Below are 23659 nucleotides of genomic sequence, written 5' to 3' on the forward strand. Positions count from 1 at the left end.
AAGGCCACGTGAAGTGTTGAATGCCCGCTGGCAGGTCACGGGGCAGACCCAGGTTCCACGGGTCGACTGACTGAGATGACCGAAATGACTGGCTGATGCACCACCTGTGCCCCCTACTGTACCAACTTGCTGTGCTTTAGCCACCCGGCGCTCCGCTCGTTGTTGTGAGCGTTGCTCCTCCGCCCTCCGTTGTTGTTGGAGGGCGACTGCCTCCAACTGCCCAGTAGCGTCCTTCACGAGCCTCCTCCACAGAGGCCGATCTTGACACCGCTGGTACCAGTCATCGGCAAGTCCACTCAGCTCCACGTCCTCCTGTACCACATCACTCCATCTCTTCTCTAGCCTGTGCCGCGCCAGTTTAGCCCCCTCGATCTGGCCGAACAAAAGCTGTTTGGGCATGCGGGCTACATGACCCAGCCAACGCAGCCTTGCCTGCCGGAGGAGCTCACCGATGGGATTTTGCCCAGATCAAGGATTTGTGAGCTCCTCACACAATCCAGCCTGGTTAAACCCAGGATGGATCATAGGCAGGCCAGCCTAAATGTTTCCAACCGGCGAAGATGCTCCATTAGGGGGGTCCACGTTTCGCAAGCGTAGATAAGTGAGGGAATGACCGTGGCCGAGAAGACCTGAAGCTTCGTGCGGAGCGACAGACCAGGTAGCTTCCACACAGCGTTACGCAACCGATGAAAAGATATTTCCGTTCGATTGATTCGGAGTGAGACCTCTACTGTTAAACTGGAGCCGGTCATAAGCATACTGCCCAGGTATGGGAAACTCTCCACTCTCTCCACTACTGCCCCATCACCGATTGGGAGTTGTGGGGGTGGAGTGTCCGATGGTACAAAATACCCAGGCAGGTGCTTAGTTTTGGTGGGGCTGATGGTAAGGCCACACCTCTTAGTGAAACGCTCCAGTCTCAGCAGCAGCGTCTCCAACTCCTCTTCTGAATGAGCAGCTATTACCAAATCATCGGCATACATAACGTGGTTGACCAATAGTGAGCCATCCCTTCATCGCACCCGGGCGTCGATCAGACTCACATTATATCTGTACCAAATGGAAATTCCCCCGGTACAGCTATTGAAGGCTTCATGAACTACGTGGTCAAAATAGATGTTAAATAATGTGGGAGCCAGAGGACATCCCTGTCGCACCCCAAGGTATACAGGGAAAGGCTCCGACTCCCGGCCACGTAGTTTTACCCGGGCCCGCTCACCATCATGAAGGTCCTTAATGATCGTGAGCAGAGGGTCAGGGACTCCAAAAGCACGAACAACAACCCAGAGCCCAGGCCTACTGATGGTATCATAGGCCTTGACCAAGTCAATAAAGCAGAGATGTAGGTCTTGTTGGAATTCCCTACATCTCTGCTGTAGCAGACGGACAGAAAATATGGCATCCGTGCAGGACCGCCCTTTCCTGAAACCGCATTGGGGCTCCGCAAGCCTCTCGTCAGCGTGCCTAGCAAGGCGATTTTGAATAATCCTTGCCAGGACCTTTCCCGGCACACTGAGGAGTGAGATGCCCCTGTAGTTGTTACAGTCTGTGCGGTCCCCCTTCTTAAAGAGGTGGACCACCAGGGCATCCTTCCAATCCTGCGGAACCCGTCCAGTGGTCCAGACTGTTGTTATGATGTAATGTAGGGCAGTCTGTGCACAAACGCCATCCTCTGCCCTGTGCCTTTCCTAGTCTCAGACTCCGGATTGCCTTCAGTACTTCCTCAACAGATGGCACCTCAGCCAGCCACGCACAGGGGGTTACCTCTTCCAACACACATACACACACAATCACCTACCCACACACATACAATCACATGTCCACCCACACACACACACAATTACCTGCCCACCCACACACACACACACAATCACCTACCCACACACACACACAATCACCTGCCCACCCACCCACACACACACCCACCCACCAACCCAACCACCAGCCTGCCAAACCGCCCACCCGGGCTCGTGCCTCGCTCGCTTCGCCCGCCCAACAGCGCGCCCGCACCGCCAACCTGCGGCGACTTGAGATGCTGGGTAAGCAGATGCTGCCACACCAGGCCGTGCTCGGCCACCAGCACCTCCACCTCTCCGCAGTCGCTGGCCCTGCGCACGCGCTCCACGGCGCTCAGGTAGCGCAGCATCGCGCGCAGCTCCTCGTGTCCGTGGCCGGGCGCCCACGCTCCGTCTCCTGCCACCGCCGCCGGGCACAAGCCGTCGCTCGGCCTCTCCCCGCCACCATCCTCCCGCTCCTCCTTCTCCCGCTCCTCCTCCAGCTGCCGCCGCCGCTGGGCGCGAGCGCCGCTTCCGCCTCCGCCGCCGGCGCCGTCCGCGACTTTCTCACAGCCGTCGTCGACCCCCGGGGGGCAGCGGTCGCTGTCCCCGCTGGCGACGTGCGCGTAGGCCTCCCTGGTCGCCTTCCAGCCGCGCGTGACGTACTTCGCCACCAGCTGCACGGCTAAGGGCGTGAGGGTGCGAGCGTGCAAAACGTTGGGGACGACCGGGGCACGTTTGGCGTTGGCGTCATGGGGGGGGGGTAACGTTGCTGCTGCTCTTGTGCGAAATCCCAATTGAGTAACGTGCCAGTTACCTTACATTGTGTTTTCTTAGCTATGGGAGGAAATCGGAGAACCCGTAGGAAACCCACGCAGATGGGCGGGAGAGAACACACGGAACTCCACGCCAGGAAGGCGCCCGGGTCGGGAATCGAACCCAGGCGCTTCTTACTGCGAGGAAAAAAATTGTTCCCGCCGGGCCGCCACCCTGCCACCCTCGCGACGACGACGGCGACGGACCGCGGTGGGAGCCTCACCGGGCGTGGACGGCTTGACGTGCGCCAGACGCAGCAGGTCGCGGTGCGCGTAGCCGCAGCGCGCCCGGCACGCGGTGACGGCGCCGACGAGCGAGCGGCCCGTCTGGCCGTGGTACCAGCGGGACACGGCGCGGCGCTGGGCGCGGCCCCAGCGGCCCACGGCACCCCTGCCGCCTCCACCGCCTGCCCGACCTGAGCCACGCAATCACCGAGTCACCGCCGAGCGTTTAAACCCAGGGGTGGGGAATCAATGGCCCGGCAGATATTATCCGGCCCACACGGCCTTCATCCAGCAGTGGATTGCTAAAGCTCCGAAATAAGCATTATTTGAAAATAAAGGTGCAGGCCTGCAATTGCTCGCTCACGCTAATGCTGGTGACAGGGCCTCCACTGAAGGGAAATCTGGAAGGTATTTGACCGACTTTTTCACGTTGGTCAAGATGTACGTATGTAGAACTTCTTTCGCACCGCAAGTAGCCAACCGCGCATTAGCGCGGTTGGCTAGGTGCGGGGGAAGGACAACAGTTTAAAGAAATTAGTTTTCAATTTGCATGACCTGGGAGAGAACAGTACACAATCTTTACCCCACTCTTTACCCCACCACCACAAAACTTACTGAGCGGAAGATTAAGAAACTTGCAACATTCTTTCAACTAGTTGGCGAGGCAGCGGAGAGACGTCTCGCCGTAGTGGACGAGTAGGCCAAGCAGCCCTCCTCGAGGGGAGGACCTTCCGCCACCAGCAGAGGCACGAGCATTCAATGGCAAGCGCTGTACCTTTACCCACTGGGCACCCTTGCGGACACCCTGCACACTCCATAACTTCCTTCAACACTCAACTCTGGCCACCTTGTCAACGTTCAACAGCAACAACAACAGCCCCCCCCCCGCCGCCCCCCCACCTTTGGCAATCTCGTCGCGGCACTTCACGAACAAGAAGAGTTGTGCCGGGGTGCGGCACACTTCCGGCAGAGCCGCAAATGCCGCCCGCCGAGTCCTCTCCGCGGGTCCCGGCTCCCGGTCCTCCCGGCTCCGCTCTCCGGCAGCGCCGGCTCCACCTTCTCCCCACCCCGGGGTTGCCTCCTCCGTGCCGGCGTTCGGCGCCGGCTGGTCCGCCGGATTTGCCGCGACGGTCTCTTCGGCGCCGTCGGGGCCGGCACAGGAGGAACAGACGGCGAGGGCCAGAGCGGTGGCGTCAGCGTTGACAGGGGACCCGACGGCGGCGGCTGAGACGATCTCCCGGACGGCCGCCTCGCCCTGCCCGCTCTCGACGAGGTGCAGCAGCAGCAGAGCCTGCGCCAGCGAGCGCCGGCAGAAGTGGGGACAGCGGAAGTTATCCCCGGGCCGATACGGGTTTCACTCGTAACTGCATAAAGTGTGATACAGGGACTCCTCTACTTACGGACATTCGACTTACGAACTTTCAGAGACACGAACAAACCTGGTCCGTGTGTCCAGTTGCCTGTTCGAACCGAGAGTCGTAAGTTCAACCGCCGCGCAATAGATGGCGGTGGTGGCATCTACATCTCTAGAACGTGAAGAAGCAGTGGCATCTACATCTCTAGAACATGAAGAACCAGTGGTATCTACATCTGCAGAACATGAAGAACCAGTGGTATCTACAATATGAAAGTGACTCTTGTAGAATACGCTGACGACTTTCTCCTCTTCTTACAAAGCCTTTGACGATGTTGAACGGCTCTGCGATTGCCAGGGAGGTATATTCTCGTGCGACCTGCTCCAAGAATAATTGGGAGAAATGCAGCGGGATAATCGCGTGGGGAAGCGTGACGAGGCCCATTTTCCCCCCGAGTTGGCCAACACCGTTGTGTGGAGCGAGGGAAGCCTTCGACATCTTGGCGTGCTCCTGGGGCCTGGAGAGCAACCACTCCAGAGAAACTGGGATCTCTTGGAAGGGTGTGGAAATGACTGGAACATTGGGGGGCCGCCTACGTCAAACCCTCACGTTCAGAGGCAAAAACCCTGGCAGTGAACCGGTTTAGTTGCGTCCGCATTGTGGCACCGATTTTTGTTCTATCACTCCGCCCACTCACTTGATCGTCAAGCTTCAAAGGATGACAGCGAATTTATTTTGGTCACATAGGAAGCACCGGGGGGTTGTTTTAGCTTTGCCACGGCGGGGAGGCGGGCAAGGTCTAACGTGCGTACGGAGTCAACTGTCCACCTTCTGCTTGCAAGCCGTGCAATTTGTTCCTGTACACAGCCCCACCACCCAAGTGATGTTTCACAGCACCTCTTTTTCTAAATAATTTGGGGGGCTGCAGTGCAGCAAACAACTCGTCTATATGAACATTACGGGTGTCCCGCTCGCTAAAGTGGATTCCCCATTTGTAGAGACCAGGGATTTCCTCGTCACTACCCGGGTGAACATACCCCGGTCAGCATGGGACCGCTGTTGCGGAATCCTGACAGGCGACTCCCCTCCCTCGTGGGTTTAGCTATAGAGAAGCGTTACAGTTGATGCACGTCTCACCAAGGTAGGCGATCTGGTGAAACCAGGCACGCACGGTCAATGGCTTCTCCCGACTGAGATGGCTGCAATGACGGGACTGCATTCAATAAGAACTGAAACAGATGCCCATCAGCATGTACATTGTAAAAGCCTAGGCTCGCTTTTCAAGCTCCTACGCAATATCTTACTGAAATGTAAACTTTATAGAGGGCGATAATTGGTTCTTTACCCTTCTATCTGGCAACAAAACTGACACCTTTTTACAAGGAGTCATGTTTGCATAGACCGCAACATGACTCCTTGTAAAAAGGTGTCAGTTTTGTTGCCAGATAGAAGGGTAAAGAACCAATTATCATATTTTTACTGGCAAATGAGGTTCCCATTGTATAGAGGGCTTGGTGAACTTCGTCACAATGCGAAATTGGTGATCTATAGGGCCGAAAAATGCGCAATTGAGGGAAACGGCTTAGACAGCCACTGTCGCATAATCAATGTCCTGGTTTCTGCTAGAATTTGGCTCAGTTCATGAGGGGGTGTTGCAACCTTTTTGACACGTTGGGCTATAGAGGGTGCTCTGTGTAATGTGACTGATGGAGGGAATCTAGTAATGAGATTTTTAAGGTGATTGTTTGTTTGTGTCTGTGAACACAGCAGTACACAATGGGACTTACGTTACATTGGAAAAGGTGTAAATGTGTTATATTTTTTGTGTAAAAAAGGCCATTAAAGCCAAAAATTTCAAACAAAAACGACATGATGAACGAAGCCAAGTGCCGAATAACCAATCTTGATTTGAAGTTTTCGTGACTGCGGGGATACATACTCTTTGGTTCTTTCGGTAAAGTCACGTAGGTATAAAATAAAATAAATCATAAATTGTGATTTAATTTATTTTAACCGAGCATCTTTTTCCTTCTTCTGATCGTAATAAAAAGGAAGGAGGGAGGGAGGTCAAAGACTCCTCCGCTGTACATGCACAATCCGCTCTCTGGATGAGGGCCTCCCCACGCCGTGCTCATTGCCTCACAGGCACTTCACCTGAGCGTGCTCCTTAGTTGGTGGATCCACGCGCGCACGGTAAACGGTGCCCTCCGAGCCAAAGCAGAGGAAGCGGCGCAGGCGAGTGAGGCCGCTCACTCCCCAGCTCACGGGGCAGGAAGAACGTGCGGGATCCATGCGGCTGCCTCCTGAGAAGTGGGGGGGGGTGGAGGAAATTGGGCTTTATTAACAGTCCTAATCAAAGGGCAGCCCATGACCAAATTAGCCGGCAATGCATACAATCTCGTCAGATCTCGAAAGCTAAGCAGGGCTATGCCTGCTTAGTACTTGGATGAAAGGCTGCCTGGGAATACCGTGTGAAGTAATCTTGGCATGCAAGATGGCCAGGAAATAGCAGGGCAGCAAGGGGTGACATTTATATCCATCTGTGTGGCTTTTCATTCAGGTTTTTACCCCTGCTATGTGTGGGCGCTTTGTCCGTGCGCTCCCGTTTCCTCAGACGCGGGGCCAAGCTCTAATTCCATGGGATTGGCTGCACATCGCAATGTGGCAGCTGCCTTAGTGATGCTTGTTTTCCTGGACAAAGGGCGTTATTCATCTCTGAGAGAAGCCACAAATTACGCCTCCATTTTTTTTATTTGAATGGATGCAAAAATGACACAACATTCACTCGTGAAAATCTCATTAAGGAATGGGCTGATTTTCAACACGGTTTCCATCATTCTCTCATCGCCTGTGCCAATATGGAACCAGGCCCACGCTTGCCGTGGCCGCGTGTAAATATTACGCCGCAGGCGTTACGGAGTGAAGTCTCGCGCCATGTGAAATTAAGTCATCTTATTCAAAGTAAGTCAGGAGCGTATAGAATTGAAGTTGCGGTTAGCGAGCGGGTTCAACACCCCTGGTTGATGCTCACAACAATGATCCTCGCCCGATCGAGCAACCCTTGAATTTTTCAAAGCACGTACAGTCAGCCACACACACCCGGCTCTTATGATTATATTAATACCTGCCGAGCCATTCACAATCTCAAGAATGACCATAACGGACGTGAGAGCCTGGTTACTAGGGTTCAATCACCAGCTATACCATGTGAGATATATCATAGCCTCAGGTACCTTTCTTTAGACACACGATGGTGCACTACTCACTGTGAGAGTTCCCAATGCACATGTTCTTAGTTCAATGACTTCATACAGACGGTAGAAAATAGAATGATTGGAGAAATGTGTTTTAACAAAGGGGCCGTCCATAAATGACGTCACGCGATTTTGGACGATTTTTGACCCCCCCCCCCCTCATCGTCACACGGCGTCACAAAAAGTCAGACCCCCCCCTCAAACGTAACGTCGCAAAGCTCTGCCCCCCCCAACAAAAAACATGCTTCAAATCGCTTTAAACTATTGTCATTGTAGTGCGTATTTAATGTGGAGCTGCACTCTGATGTTGTAGGAGAAAACATTTATTTAAAAGTCTATTTAATTGAGTAGAACGTGTTGTCTATATTTATTTAAAGCTAGCGGAAGTACCCGGCATTGCCCGGGTAAAAAATATATTTCTTAAAAACCTTACATATATACACAGATACTAAGGTATTGTCAAAGCCTGGTGGGCCGTTTGAACATTTCTATGCCAACAAATATATAAGAGGCTTGCATAAGTCCAAAAAGTTGTAGAAAGTGTGGGATAAATAGATGATGTAAAAGGTTTCCAAAAATTGTGGACCCCCCCCCCACTCAAAAAATATCTTTACCCATCGTAGGTATATATACCTACACACCTGACATACAACAGAAGTAGTATCTATTGACTCTGTAGTAGTATCTACTGACTGTACCGTCGTATCTACTGAGCCAGTAGTAGCTACTGACTGTGTAGTATTTACTGACTCTAGTAACTACTGACCATCGTAGTATTTACTGGGCCTACAGTATCTACCGACTATATAGTAGTAACGACTAACTGTATAGTATCTGCTGACTCTATAGTAGTATCCACTGACTATAGTAGTAAGTACTAACTCTATAGCAGTATCTACTCACTCTATAATAGTATCTACTGACTCTAGTAGCTACTCACCGTGGTAATATGTACTGACTGTATAGTAGTATATACTGACTGTAGCAGTATTGACTGACTGTAGTGTTATATACCGACTGTTTTAGTATCTACTAACTCTATAAAGCATTATCTACCAACTCGATAGCAGTATCTACTATCACTACAGCAGTGTATACCGACTGAGGAGGTACCTGCTATGATTACAGCAGTGCATACCGACTGTGGTGGAACCTGCTATCACTACAGCAATGCATACTGTGTTGGTACCTATGACAGCAGTACATACCGAGTGTGGTGGTACCTGCTGTGATGACAGCAGTACATACCGAGTGTGGTAGTACATTCTAGATTTGAAGCTTTCGTGACTGCAAGGATTCATATTCTTAAAAAAAAGTAGAATAAAAAATATTTATATTTTACTTTTATTAATTTACATTTTTTACCTACGTGACTTCACCGAAAAAAACTAAGAATATGTGGTAGTACATATATTACATACACAAATACAAAAAGTTAAATGTACGTAAAAAGTATTTGTGTATGAATTTAACGTGTTTAGGAGAATAAAAACTGTAATACTAAATAAGCAATGGAACTGTGAACCCAAATGATGGACCACATAATAAGCCAGTGTAGTCTCCGTCTCTTCAATGTAGGAATAACAGGACTTGCATAAGCTCTCTGCTGAAGCCCTTTCGTTGCCAGCAGACCTGGACATTGACATTTAGCTCTCCAAAAGTGCCATACGCAAGACAAACAGAAACATGTATTTAATTGTAGTTAACATTTATTTAGTGCCTTTTTATACAGCTCTTGACTCAGGTGCAACCGCAACAAACAAAAACATGAACAAAGAACATCTTAAAGTGATGACGCGCGACAGAAACATCCAGGATAAAACAGCAAAATCTTCCTGAAAAAACACCGCATATTAACGCTGTGCGCAAAAATCCCAGTGGGATGCAAGTCTAACAATAACAACCATAAAACAATTTAGATTAAAGTTATCAGGCTAACTCTGTACTACTACATAACATGTACATGCCTCGATTTAAAGCTTTCGTGACTGCAGGGATTCATCTTCTTGGTTCTTTCGGTAAAGTCACGTAGAAGGGAAGTAATAAAATAATAAAAATAAAACATAATAATATAAAATAATATAATAGAATATATTATTATGTTTTTATTTATTATGTTTTATTTATATTATTTTATTACTTCCCTTCTACGTGACTTTACCGAAAGAACCAAGAAGATGTACATGCCTTTGTCTTATATCGAATCCAATGAGTCATAAGTATATGGTCAATGGTAGAAAAACATGTATATATTTGTACTATAGTAAGGCACTACAAAAAACACAAGACTATATAACTTGTAATAAGAAAAAGGGGGAAATGGGGAGAAGGGAAGTAGGGCAGGTAAGATCCGAGGCAAAAGAACAACAGCGCACGGGCGGTGCCGCAAACAACCGCTGGCTGCAAGATCGCCGACAGGAAAAACTGCCACTTTTTTCTGACCAACACCCCCCTATCAAAGAGCTTCTTTGTAAACAATATTTCTGGTCCTGCCTGCTGGTGCAAAGTAATGTAAAGAATTTTCATTGCCTACACGAGAGCATCCAACATAAAGTTGGCCATGAGAAAAGCACTGATTTGCCAAATTCAGTCCCACCACTTTTAAAGATTGTCCTTGCGCCTTGTTAATGGACATGGCAAAGCTAAGCTGGATGGGGAATTGAAGCCTCTTAAATTCAAAGACTGTGTCATTTGGGATTATAGGTATGCGAGGGATAAAGACGTCCTCACCTTTAGAATGGCCTATAATGATTGTAGCTTTGATAACATTTGAATGTAAATCTTTCACAATTAACCTTGTGCCATTGCACAGTTTAGGTGGGTCCAAGTTTCTAAATAGCAAGACAGGTGCCCCAATTTATTGTCGCAAGTTGTGTGGTGGAACAACCGGGAGCTGCAGAGAATTCAAGAATTCTACTGGATAGTTAACAATTTGATCATGGTCCAACACTGTCAATAGATTTGTAGAACTTGCTTTCTCCAGATAATTTCTGCAACAACATAGAATTTATTCTGTGAACGGCATCATTTTTTGGAGCCAAAATGGCCCTCTCCTCTAGCCAGACAACATCTTGAAAGTGTTGTTGCATGTTTGGGTAAACTTTTTCCTCCAGTTCCTCTTCTGAAGTGGAATAGATGCCTTTAGGCATGGTGATAAGTCCATCTGTTCCGTCAGCAAGAATTCTGCCATTTCCAATATCAAGAAGAGCTTCAGCAAAGTTTCCTGCCTCTTGGTCTCCATGGAGATATACACGCATGTTTGTAGTTAGTCTCAGTATCAATACGTGGCTCCAGAGGAATGAAGACTTGATGCAGGCATTTAACTCATCAGCTTTGGTTCCTCGAAGTACCACAGGTAAGGTTTGTCGGAAGTCACCAGCCATGAGAAAAGTTACACCACCCATAATCCTGGAATTGTTGCGGAGGTCCTGCAATGTTGTGTTGACAGCCTCAAATGCTCCCTTGTGGGACATGGTGCATTCATCCCACACTATTAATTAACAATTAACCAGGACTTGTACAAGGGCAGTCCCCTTTGAAATATTGCAAACAGGGTTTTCTTGTCAGGATAGATCTAATGGAAGCTTGAATGTGGAATGGGCAGCTCTTCCTCCAGTAAGCAGAGTTGCCGCAATCCCTGATGATGCCACAGCCAGGGAAATTTTCTCCTTTCGGTGAACCTTAGCCAGGAGCAGGTTGAGGACAAAGGTCTTCCCAGTACCGCCAGGTGCATCAAGGAAAAAAATGCCTCCATTTTTTGACTCAATGTCTTCCAAGATGTTTGTGTAGGCTTCTCTTTGTGCATCCATCAGCTTTGGTTCATTTTCCTCAATAAATTTAAGAAGCTCTAAACCATCATACGATGTTTCACGTAGGATCTCTTGTGCAAGGCCATGCATGTTTTCCCTGGAGGGTGTGGGTAGTCCGATAGCCCGGAGGTCTTTCCCAAAAATGGATTGAAGTTTATTCTCCAGGAGGATGAGGGTCTGGTTAAAGATGTCATTATTAAAGTGCACATCGATGTTTGGATTTTCTCGTTGAGCTTTGTGGAGGATGTCCTCACTCATGACCTCTTTGTATTTTTCCCAAAGTCCCGTGGGGTTTGAAGGGCTGCAAACTTGAATAATAATGCAAAAGAGCATTCTGAGTTGAGAAGAGGACTGACTAACAGAAGCCTCTGTTATAGCTTTGTCAAGATGCTGGTCATCCTCAAGTATTCCACGAAGACTGCAAGCTTCCCTGTATGTTTCGCACACAACCCCTTGCACAGTTTTTAGGTCTTGGAAAGATTTGGGCCCTTTGACAACATGGAGAAGCATTCTCAGAAAGTAGCACTCCTGATAGTTGGGATGAACCGTGTAGACTCTTCCCAGAAGTCTTTAGAGGAAACAGTTTTGTGAGGATGACTTAGTCCTGTAGCTTTGATATTTTGAGGTATCTGGATGTGGTAGCCATCTTGTCCTTGCCACAGAATAATTGGGTATTTTAGGGCATCATATGCTGTTTCTCTCCGAAATTCGCTTGATGGTGTTGTCTTGGTAGCGAAGCACAATGTCTCTTACCATGTTTCTCACCCACCATAATAACAGCAACCTCACCACAAGTTGGGGCATTGAACCTCCGTGCATGCTCCCCAATTGGGACCTTGGATGCACTGATGACAACCTGATAATCATGCGAGGTGACTTGTTGTGCTGCATGTTTGAAACTTGAAATTAATAAATTGTGTTGGCTGAGCATCCCTTGGAGTGAGAGGACAATTTTGAGTCTTGCACCAGGAATATTGCTGCAGCGCTGGTTGCCTTGCTGACCGTCATCTCCCATGAAGTATATCTGCAAAAACTTTGGTTGTTCGCCAGTCAGTGGCTGAATGGATCCGATTCGATGATAGACTTGTCCCTGAACCTTGAATGTGGGCATAAAGCCTGTCTCCACTATCTCCTTAGTCGCACCAAAAGAAGTCATTTGAAAGCAGGAATTGTACTTCCTGATGTTGGTGAGAAAGTGTTTAGACTCAGTGGTTTGTCCTAAGACTAAGGATTTAAGTGGCTCAGGGGGCGTCTGCACAAGGCAAAGTTTTACTTTGCCATCACTGCAGCACATTCCCTTGCTTTCTGCTATCCATTTTTTTGCACCACAATCTACGCAAGTAATCGACATACAGCCTAATATGGCCATCGATTGATAATCAATATCTGGTTGGTAGATAAAAGCTGCTCTGTTCCATTCCGGGTTATTTGCTCTTGTTCTAGATGCAGCAGCATGACGGACTTGCGTTATGTGCGCCACCTGGTGATGTTGTGGTTCGTCAGCCCGTGCTGACGCAATGGCTGTGCGGTCCGTTGTTTGGCGAGATGCACGATGTTCATCGTTTTCTTCAACCCGTGCTGCCGCAGTGGCTGTGCGGTCCGTTGTTAGGCGAGATGCACGATGTTGAGGGTTTTCTTCAACCCGTGCTGCTGCAGTGGCTGTGCGGTCCCTTGTTTGGCGAGATGCACAATATTCAGGAATTTCGGCAGCCCGTGCTGCTGCAGTGGATGTGCGGTTTCTGGCTTGTCGATATGTACCCTCTTCAGGATTGACTTCAGTTTGGGTTGCTGCAGTGGCTGTGCAGTCAGTCGTTTGTTTTAGTGCAAGCTGCTCTTCAGTTTCCTCAGCATGTGCTACTGAGACACCTTCGTTGTTTGTTTGAGAAAGTTGCTGCTCCTGCGTTGTTTGTTTTGCGTGGTACAGCGCCACTCTCTTCGGATGTTTATTTTTCTTGGAGAGGCTTGATTTTTTTCTTTTTGGCATTTTTGCCGCAAAGAAAAACCTCACTCCCGTCACCACTCAGCAAGTTTGTTAGCGTAATCGGCCTGGCCTATGTCTCTCCTCCTGTGATCTTTATTTACAAGTTTTCTTCAGAGGAGCATTCATGTATCTGTAATTATGAGATGCACACCAACGACATTTTATAAAGCATAAAAATGTGACTCCTATCATTTTACCAACATAACAATACATTAACCTCAGTACTATATCTAAAGGAATATTATGAACTTATCAAACTATAAGTTGAAAATAAATGAAGTAGAATCATGAGGGTTTTTCCGGCAGGTTGTTTTTCAACTTTGCCAAGGAATAATTTCAAAACGAAATAAATAATGAAAAGGGAAAAAAGTATACAGTAATCCCTCGCCACTTCGCGGTTCAAGTTTCGCGGCCTCAGTGCATCGCGCATTTTTCGAACTGATTTAAAGGCCTCATTATACCTGTGCAGTAACACCATCATCATCATCATTCATCATCACATTCATCGAACTGCACAGGTCTGTCATCGTCGTCATTGTCATCGTCATTGTCATTGTTGTCGTCATTACTGGAGTCAAGTCTCAAGATACTACTGTCATTGGTGAGTGTAGAACACCATAATACGTATCGTATGAGAGAGAGAGAGTGAATGTATAATATTAAGGTTTTATAATTAAGTAGATTGAAGTAAAATATATATATAAAGTATATATATATACATATTTTAAACATTCTGGTACCCACACACACATATACGGAAATTCCTAGGGGGCCAATCCTACTTCGCGGATTTTCACCTATCGCGAGGGGTTCCGGTCCCCATTAACTGCGATAAACAAGGGATCACTGTACCTGTAAATATGAGCAGATGCGCAGCAATCAAAGCCGGAGTGAAAAAGGAATATTTATTTATTTATAATTTATTTTTAAAATGAAGTCTAAAAAGATCAAATTTTTGTATCGTTAATAAACACTGTGCAAAAGAAAAGTGATGCTTATTTTAGTCCCTGGGTAGTCAGTGTTCCACACACACTTGGACTTACACACCTAAAAAAAATGCTTCAAACAAACAGATGTATTGTCCTTATGTTTCTGTTAACGTGACATTACCGAAAGAGGCAAATAATAAATGAAAAGCACCCGTTGTAAATAATAAATTAAGTACGATAATAAATGTTCCGCCATTTTGATTATTAAATTGACTGCCAGCGAAAGTGTGAAATAAAAAGTTACTCATATTAATAAACTTATGTTACCTGTAACTATGTCCAAATGCACACAAATTAACCCGAATCAACAAATCTCACTGACCAACCCCCGCAAGGAGGAGGGAAGTGTGAATAAGCTGGAGCGAAAAAGAAAGAGATATATTTATTATTTATTTAAAACATTTCAAAAGTCGAAAAAGATCACATTTTGAATCGTTAATAAACACTGTGCAAAGGAAAAGTGTTGTTTTTTTTAGTCCCTGGGTAGTCAGTGTTACACACACACTTGGCCTTACATTCCTAAAAAAAATGCTTAAAACAAACTGAATGTATTGTCGTTATGTTTCTATTTAGGTGACATTACCGAAAGAGGCAAATAATAAAGGAAAGGCACCCGGTTTAAATAATCAATTAAGTAAGATAATACATTTTCCGTCATTTTGATTTTAAAATTGGCCGCGAGCGAAAGTGTGAAATAAAATTTACTCATATTAATAAACTTATGATACCTGGAACTATGTCCAAATGCACACAAATTAACCCGAATAAACAAATCTCACTGACCAACCACCGCAAGGAGGGAAGTGTGAATAAGCTGGAACGAAAAAGAAAGAGATTAATTTATTCTTTATTAAAAAAAGTTAAAAGTCGAAAAGATCAAATTTTGATTTGTTAATAAACACTGTGCAAAGGAAAAGTGATTTTTTTAGTCCCTGGGTAGTCAGTGTTACACACACACTTGGACTTACACACCTAAAAAAATTCTTAAAACTGAATGTATTGTCGTTATGTTTCTATTTACGTGACAATACCGTAAGAGGCAAATAAAACATTAAAGGCACCCGTTTTAAATAATAAATTAAGTACGATAATAAATGTCCCGCCATTTTGATTTTTAAATTTACCGCGAGCGAAAGTGTGAAATAAAAAGTTACTCATATTAATAAACTTATGTTACCTGTAACTATGTCCAAATACACACAAATTAACCCGAATCAACAAATCTCACTGGCCAACCCCCACAAGGAGGAGAGAAGTGTGAATACGCTGTAGCGAAAAATTTATTTAAGAAATGAAAAAAGTCGAAAAAGATAAAATGTTGATTCGTTAATAAACATTGTGCAAAGGAAAAGTGATTATTTTTTTAGTCCCTGGGTAGTCAGTGTTACACACACACTTGGACTTACACACCTAAAAAAATGCTTAAAACAAACTGAATGCATTGTCGTTGTGCTTCTATTTACGTGACATCACCGAAAGAGGGAAATAATAAATGTAAGGCACCCGTTTTAAATAATAAATTAAGTACGATACATTTTCCGCCATTTTGATTTTAAATTTGCCGCGAGCAAAAGTGTGAAAATTTTTGTCATCTTAATAAACTTATGGTACTTGTAACTATGTCCAAATGCACACAAATTAACCCGAATAAACAAATCTCACTGACCAACCACCGCAAGGAGGAGGGAAGTGTGAATAAGCTGGAGCGAAAAAGAAAGAGATTTATTTATAATTTATTTAAAAATAATAAAAACTCTTAAAAGATCAAATTTTGTATCGATAATAAACACTGTGCAACAGAAAAGTGATGATTGTTTTAGTCCCTGGGTAGTCAGTGTTACTTTTTACATGCTTATGCCTCAAAAGTACCAAAAAGGCTATAATTCCCCTCAAACTTAGCTTTTGTGACAAGGACAGTGATATTTTGAAATATAGCTATTTTCAAAGATAAAACGCGGTGAGCATTTGTGTCATTCCTTCACGTAAAGTCCTAGTCACAAAAGCAAAGTTTGTGGGGAATTATAGCCTTTTTTGAACTTTTGAGGCATAAGCACGTAAAAGTTAACATTTATTACCCAGGGGAAAAATCGTGTTACATCGTGTACGATCATCAAACATTGCTCAACCTCTATCATCTTCTTACCTAATAATTCAGAGTAAGAAAAAGTAGTAAACAGTAATATCTATCTTGTTTTAACGGAGCTGTTAATAAGCGCGACCCACCTTGTAAGCTTGCCCACGAAATGAAAATGCCCCTCCCCCTCCGCCGACGGCGCGTGTGTGCGTTGCCAGGGGCAACCCCCGGTCAGCGCTTCGCGCATGCGCAAATGTCGCGCGCGGAGCGACACGGGGAAATAAATAAATAATGTTGCATATCATTAAATCGATAATTAAACCACTTTAAAGGTGACGGATGAAAAAACGGACATGCCTATTCCCACCGCGGGGCAAGGGACGTGCCTCCTGGCAAAAAAAATTCGGCCTAAACCCCACGGTCCGAGCGCCAAATCCCTCGCAAGCGAGCGTACACAGACGGACAGACAGACAAAAAATGACTAACTTTACTTAATAATCAGGCTACAGTCTACATTATAGACTGCCAGTACACTCACTCAGCTTAATAACCAGGCTACAGTCTGCATTATAGACTGCCAGTACCTCACTCAGCTTAATAACCAGGCTACAGTCTACATTATAGACTGCCAGTAGACTCACCCAGCTTAATAACCAGGCTACAGTCTACATTATAGACTGCCAGTACGCTCACCCAGCTTAATAACCAGGCTACAGTCTACATTATAGACTGCCAGTACACTCACTCAGCTTAATAACCAGGCTACAGTCTAAATTATAGACTGCCAGTAGACTCACCCAGCTTAATAACCAGGATACAGTCTACATTATAGACTGCCAGTACACTTCTAGATTTGAAGCTTTCGTGACTGCAAGGATTCATACTCTTAGTTTTTTTCAGAAAAGTCACGTAGGTAAAAAATGAGTGGTGGTGGTGAGGGTGAGTGTTGAGGGTGAGTGTTGAGGGTGAGTGAGGGTGAGTGGTGGTGGTGAGGGTGAGTGTTGAGTGTGAGTGGTCAGGGTGAGTGGTGGTGGTGAGGGTGAGGATGATTGGTGAGGGTGAGTGGAGAGCGTGAGTGGTGAGGGGTGAGTGGTGAGGGTGAGTGGTGAGAGAGTGGTGAGGGAGAGTGGTGGTGGTGAGGGTGAAGATGGTTGGTGAGGGTGAGTGGTGAGCGTGAGTGGTGAGGGAAAGGGGTGAGTGGTGAGGGAGAGTGGTGAGGGTGAGTAGTGGTGGTGAGGGTGAGTAGTGAGTGGTGAGGGTAAGTGGTGAGGGTGATTAGTGAGTAGTGAGGGTGAGTGGTGAATGTGAGTGGTGAGCATGAGTGGTGAGTGGTGAGGAGTGAGGAAGAGTGGTGAGTAGTGAGGGTGAGCGTGAGTGGTGAGGGAGAGGGGTGAGTGTTGAGGATGAGTGGTGAGGGTGAGTGGTGAGTAGTGAGGATAATTGGTGAGGGTGAGTGGTGAGGGTGAGTGGTGAGTACAGTCAACATGCACTGCTATAATCATAGCAGGTACCACCACCACCACAGTATGTACTGCTCTCATCAGAGCAGGTACCACCACCACCACAGTATGTACTGCTGTCATCATAGCAGGTACCACCACAGTATGTACTGCTGTCGTCATAGCAGGTGCCACCACACTCGGTATGTACTGCTGTCATCATAGCAGGTACCACCACCACAATATGTACTCCTCTCATCATAGCAGATACCACCACAATATGCACTGCTGTAATCATAGCAGGTACCACCACAGCAGTATGCACTGCTGTAATCATAGGTACCACCACAGCAGTATACACTGCTGTAATCATAGTATGTACCACCACAGCAGTATGCACTGCTGCAATCATAGCATGTACCACCACAGTCAGTATGCACTGCTGTAATCATAGAAGCTACCACCACAGCAGTATGCACTGCTGTTATCATAGCAGGTACCACCACAATATGCACTGCTGTCATCATAACAGGTACCAACACAGTCAGTATGCACTGCTGTAATCATAGCAGGTATCAACACAGCAATATGCACTGCTGTAATCATAGCAGGTACCACCAGTCAGTATGCACTGCTGTAGTGATAGCAGGTACCACCTCAGTCGGTATACACTGCTGTATTGATAGTAGATACTGCTATCGAGTTGGCAGATGCTGCTATATAGAGTTAGTTGATACTAAAACAGTCAGTATATACCACAACAGTCAGTCAATACTGCTACAGTCAGTATATACTACTATACAGTCAGTACATACATACTACCACGGTGAGTACCTACTAGAGTCAGTAGATACTATTATAGAGTGAGTAGATACTGCTATAGCGTTAGTAGTTACTACTATAGTCAGTGGATACTACAATAGAGTCAGCAGATACTATACACTTAGTCGTTACTACTATATAGTCGGTAGATACTACTGTAGGTCCAGTAAATACTACTATGGTCAGTAGTTACTACAGTCACTAAATACTACTACACAGTCAGTAGCTACTACTGGCTCAGTAGATACTATGGTACAGTCAGTAGATACTACTACAGAGTCAATAGATACTACTTCCTTTGTTGTATGTGTAATGCGGGCGTAAATGGCTTCGCGGATATGACGTCATGGGGGGGAGGAGTTAGGTCACGTGTGAGAGAGGGGTGAGGTCTTAAGGGAGAGATACCGGAAGAGACGGGAGAGTGTGGGAGACAGAGTTAGAGTGAGGCCACGCAGGGCGGAGGTCGAGGAGTGGCGAGATCGCCACACACACGGGGGAGTAAGACTTGGCACCGTCGGCCAGCGGTGACCAAGCGCGGAGGAACGACGGGCAGCGGTGGAACTGCAGTGAGGGCAGCGGTGGAGCTGCAGTGAGGGCAGCCGGAGGACTGCACAGGGGATCTGCAGCGGAGCTGCAGAGGTGTGGAGGCTACGGGAGCAAGAGCAGCTATGGAGCTGCCAAGGGGAGAGCTCTGAGCGAGGGCCGTGTGGGAAAAGTGTAAGAACCCGAATAAAGGACAACGGAGACAGACCCAGGATCGAGTCCTTTATTACATATGTAAGGTGTGTAGGTAAAGATATTTTTTGAGGGGGGGGGTCCACAATTTTCGGAAACCTTTTACATCAACTATTTACCCCACACTTTCTACAACTTTTTGGACTTGTGCAAGCCTCTTATATATTGGGGGGGACACCCCCCCCCCCCCCCAATATTCAAATATGCTCAAATTGTCACCCCCACAATATATTCCTATTATAAAAATGTTATTGCTATGCTATGTAAATAAAAACAACAATTTGCTAAACCTTGGCCACAATATCTGGACTTGTCTTCATATAAATCAATGCGTAGATTTTTGTTTCTATGATTGTGGTTATGGTTGTACTTTATTAATCCCTAATCTCTGCCATTACATTCAATGAAACAAGAAATGGTAAAAAAAGTAAAAACAGAGCAATGTAATACAATACACTATTAGACATTATTGTCAAAAATAAACAAAAAGTCTATCCCATGTGTTAGTGAATTTTTTTATATTTTAGGCAGGAAATTCGTTTTCAAATGTAGATATTTTTCTGGGTTGGGACCCCCAGACACCCTGGAAGATTTGGTCCCCCCAAATGTTGACTCCATGGCTACGGCCTTGACTTAAAGTGCAAACTGATTTCAATACTTCATGGCAAAATGTTTGACTGCACCGTATAAAAGAATGCACGCCAGATTTAAGAATGAACTACTCGGTGTGTGGAAGAGTAGGCCAAATACCCTCTCTAGAAGGGCTCTAGCGGAGACCATTCTGTCTAGCAGTGCCTTGAAGGAGATATCAGTGCTGCGCGTTTTCCTGCGTGTATGAAAACAACACCAGTGACGAATATCCGAACCGGTCCCGTGCCATGTGTAAACATCGCCGCTAGGGAGACAAAGGTGGTCGGGCGTAATTTGAGGCCGAATCGACCAAGGGGAGGCCCGGGACCGGTTCAGATAATCGTCACTGGTGGTGTTGGCCGTGAGAGGGAATCGAACTCGGGTCACCAGGTTCGTAGCGAAGCGCGCTAATCGCTGCACCACCGCTCCCCACCACCACCACCATCACCAACCCTCATTGACCAGGGTAGTGAAGTATGGTCAAACAACCCCCCCAATACGAACCCGTACGGCGTGAAGAACCCCTCGTTATCCAGCGGAATGCTATTACATTCTCTTATATTTATATTTTGTTATCGCAAAATATAAAAATTATATGCCTGTGCCGCGTGTGGGTTGGTGAACCCATCTGTGCGGATATTCGAGATATTGTGGTGGTGGTGATGATGATGTTAAGGGTCATATTAAGAGGCCTTCATCCAGCAGTGGATAGATTATGGCCGATGGATGGATGGTGATTGACGCCGGTGGTTACGTAAGATCATATTTAATTGCTGTTCACGAAGTGAACTTAATGTGGTTACCAATAAGCGCATCGGCTAACGGGTCTTAAGAGTATCATTGCATGCACACTGTACGCGATTGTACTGTGATAGGATCATTATAAAACATACGTTATGAATGAGTAAAACAATAACGTCTCGGTCAGAAACACAACAGCAGCAGTAACAAAATAAAAAAGCGACGATAATAATCATAATACAATAAAAAATATTTAATAACATTAAACTCACCGGAGCCAGGATTCGAACCGCGCTCAGCCGCTAACGACGGGGAGTGACTCGGGCGGCGCGCGGACCAATCAGGGGGAGGCGTTGCACGCGCGCCGACCAATGAGCGTGAGCCTTGTTGAGAATAGCGACGCCTTCTTCCGAGGGACCGAACTCTTTGTTTTTTTATGACGTAAGATTTCTTCCTATTCCAGAAGATAACTTCCCATTCCGGAAGATATTTTATACCTATTCCAGGAGACCGCTTACTATTTCAAGTTCAAGTTCAAGTTCATTTATTAGGTATAGCCCTGTGAGCCAATCGGCTCTTGCATCGGGTGCAACCGCAACAAACAAAAACATGAACAAGAAAACATCTTAAAGTGACTATGTAACTAAGTGCAAACAGAAAATCCAAGAAAAGACAGCAAAATATTGCAGAAAAAGCACCGTACACCAACACTGCAAAAATCCCAGTGGGATGCAAGTCAAACAACAACCACAAGAAAACTTACATTAAGGCCATCAGTCTAACTCTGTACTACAACAAAGAAACATGGCCAAACCAAAAAACTCTTCGAAAATCACCAAAATAAAGCCATGAAAGCAATGAAACAGTGATCATAGGAACTGTGACCGAATTTTCACAATAAACGACATAAACAGCATGTACTACTAAACCCTGCAGCCATAGCTGGCTGCATGAGTCACTCCACAACAGTAGGAGCATCAGTCGGAGTATCAACATTTTTCAATGCACCTTTAAGATCATCACACTAAATCAAAACACAGATCATACTTTGCAGCGATCATCCGGAGCGAAACATTGTATTTTAGGCCACTGAATTGCAGTGGCAGCTGTGGGTGTACAACTCCTCTAGAGCAGTTTTGAGTGAAGATCTCATAGGTAGTGATTCAAGTTGCAGTTTATTGGCAATAGCATTCCAGACCCTGGGGGCATCAATAGCAAAGGCCCTTCCTCCAGTATTTGTACGGCAATAGGGAATGTGAAGCTGGTAAATGAGGTCAAATTTGTTCTTTGAAACAGAGAGGAGATCCAGCAGGTAATCTGCGGATTTTTTTGTAAGTACATCATGAATAAATAAGATCTGGTGCACAAGCCGTCGAACATTGAGAGATGTTAAGTTTGACCCAATGTAGAGATCACAGTGGTGAGTCCTATATGGGCAGTTCAATGCAAATCTTAAGGCCGAGTGATACATTGAGTCAAGCTTCTTCAGTACAGTACTTGGCTGATTTATACACGATGTCACAGCAATCAAGTAGAGGCAGTATGGTAGCTTTTATCAATTCCAAACGGAACATAGGGGGGAAGCAGTGCTTGTGTCGATATAGAAAACCAATTTTAATTTTTGTCTTTTTACCAATATAATCAATGTGATCTTCAAAATTCAGTTTTGAATCAAGAATGACCCCAATATACTTATAGATCTTGACTTGCTCTATTTGATAATTATTTAAGGAATGTAATTGGGGAAAAATAACTTCCTGCTTTAGTCCTGGTGAGAAGCATAGCACCTTGGTTTTGGAGGTATTCAGGACTAGTTTAAGAGCAACTAGCTGATGTTGTAGTTTGTTGAAATCACCCTGGAGCTGAGCAATTCCTGTCCATTCCGGAAGATCACTTCTAATTCCAGAAGAAGTATTTCAATTCCGGAAGATATTTTCTACCTATTCCAGGAGACCGCTTCCTATTTCAAAAGTTGATTAGCCTATTCCGGAAGATCACTTCCTATTCCAGAAGAAGTATTTCAATTCAGGACGAGCACTTCCTGTTCTGGGAGATTGCCTCTTCATTCCGGAAGAGTGCTACCTATTCCAGAAGAATATTTCCCTTATTCGAGAAGTAGCCTTTACATGCCGGACAATATCTACCTATTCCGGAAGATGTCTTCCTATGACGGAAGAAAGTTTTGGGCGAACGTTGCAGCAACGTTGCCGTGCGTTTCAAGTTTCATTTATTAGGTACTATGCGGCTCTGAAGTCGGGTGCAACCGCAACAAACAAAATATGAATGGAGAATATCTTAAAGCGACGACGCACAACAGAAACATCTTAATTTTTGGAGCTTTCGTGACTACAGGAATTATTCTTTGGTTCTTTCGGTTAAGTCACGTCTAAAGATAAAATAATGAATTAAAATAATAGCGACGTTTCGATTGCAACACAAGCAATCATCATCAGGCATAAGAGAAATAGCAACAAAAATCTAACTAGAAAACTATAGACAGACATACAAGCAGACAGACATCACAAGGACACACAGAGAGAGGACACATATCGGCACAGAGAGTGGGGTCGTTTCTGTGACGGTCCCTTAAATATAGGGAGGGGGGGCGGGGACGGAGAGAGGGAGGGGGCAGAGAAAATTAGCATATCAATGAGTGGACGGCAACGTGTTGCTGCTGCGCAAGTAAGATGACGACGTGGCACGGCACGCAAGCTTGAAAATTAGGAGAAAGACACACTAAAATTAAATAACCTCGCAAAATATCGAAATGTGATGTAATGCAACACAGAGAGTCGGTCAACACACAATTAACGCATAGCCTGGTTGATTACGTATTTCAAAGATTGCTAAGTTAGAATTTAAGTGTGAAAATTCCAAAGAGAGGACACAGGCAGAGAGAACAAATAGCCAGAGAGAGAAAAAAGATAAGCTTAAAACTTCCCCGTAGAAGTGGTTCAATCTTAATTTTTGGAGCTTTCGTGACTGCAGGAATTATTCTTTGGTTCTTTCGGTTAA

The 23659-nt window shown here is 45.7% G+C and overlaps 1 protein-coding gene across 4 annotated transcripts in view; it reads right to left on the reverse strand.

Annotated features, from left to right (window-relative positions):
* The window catches only part of RO60 (Ro60, Y RNA binding protein), a 31067-nt gene extending 10112 nt beyond the window's left edge, over nucleotides 1-20955 (reverse strand). For 2 of the 4 annotated variants that reach the window (XM_078881449.1, XM_078881451.1), the window contains exons 1-5: nucleotides 20917-20955; nucleotides 6325-6473; nucleotides 3716-4106; nucleotides 2815-3006; nucleotides 2018-2460 (exon numbers count right to left, since the gene is read on the reverse strand). In XM_078881449.1, the coding sequence (XP_078737575.1) occupies nucleotides 2018-2460; nucleotides 2815-3006; nucleotides 3716-4106; nucleotides 6325-6462 (1164 nt within the window). In that variant the 5' untranslated portion in view covers nucleotides 6463-6473; nucleotides 20917-20955. Of the gene's footprint in view, nucleotides 1-2010; nucleotides 2461-2814; nucleotides 3007-3715; nucleotides 4107-6324; nucleotides 6474-16426; nucleotides 16458-20916 lie in introns of those variants that run through there. The other 2 variants (XR_013640466.1, XM_078881450.1) reach the window with 2 other exon arrangements.
* Nucleotides 20956-23659: the final 2704 nt, after the last annotated feature.

The sequence above is a fragment of the Lampetra fluviatilis genome, chromosome 61 (genome assembly GCF_964198595.1).
Source record: "Lampetra fluviatilis chromosome 61, kcLamFluv1.1, whole genome shotgun sequence".
NCBI classification, from domain to species: domain Eukaryota; kingdom Metazoa; phylum Chordata; class Hyperoartia; order Petromyzontiformes; family Petromyzontidae; genus Lampetra; species Lampetra fluviatilis.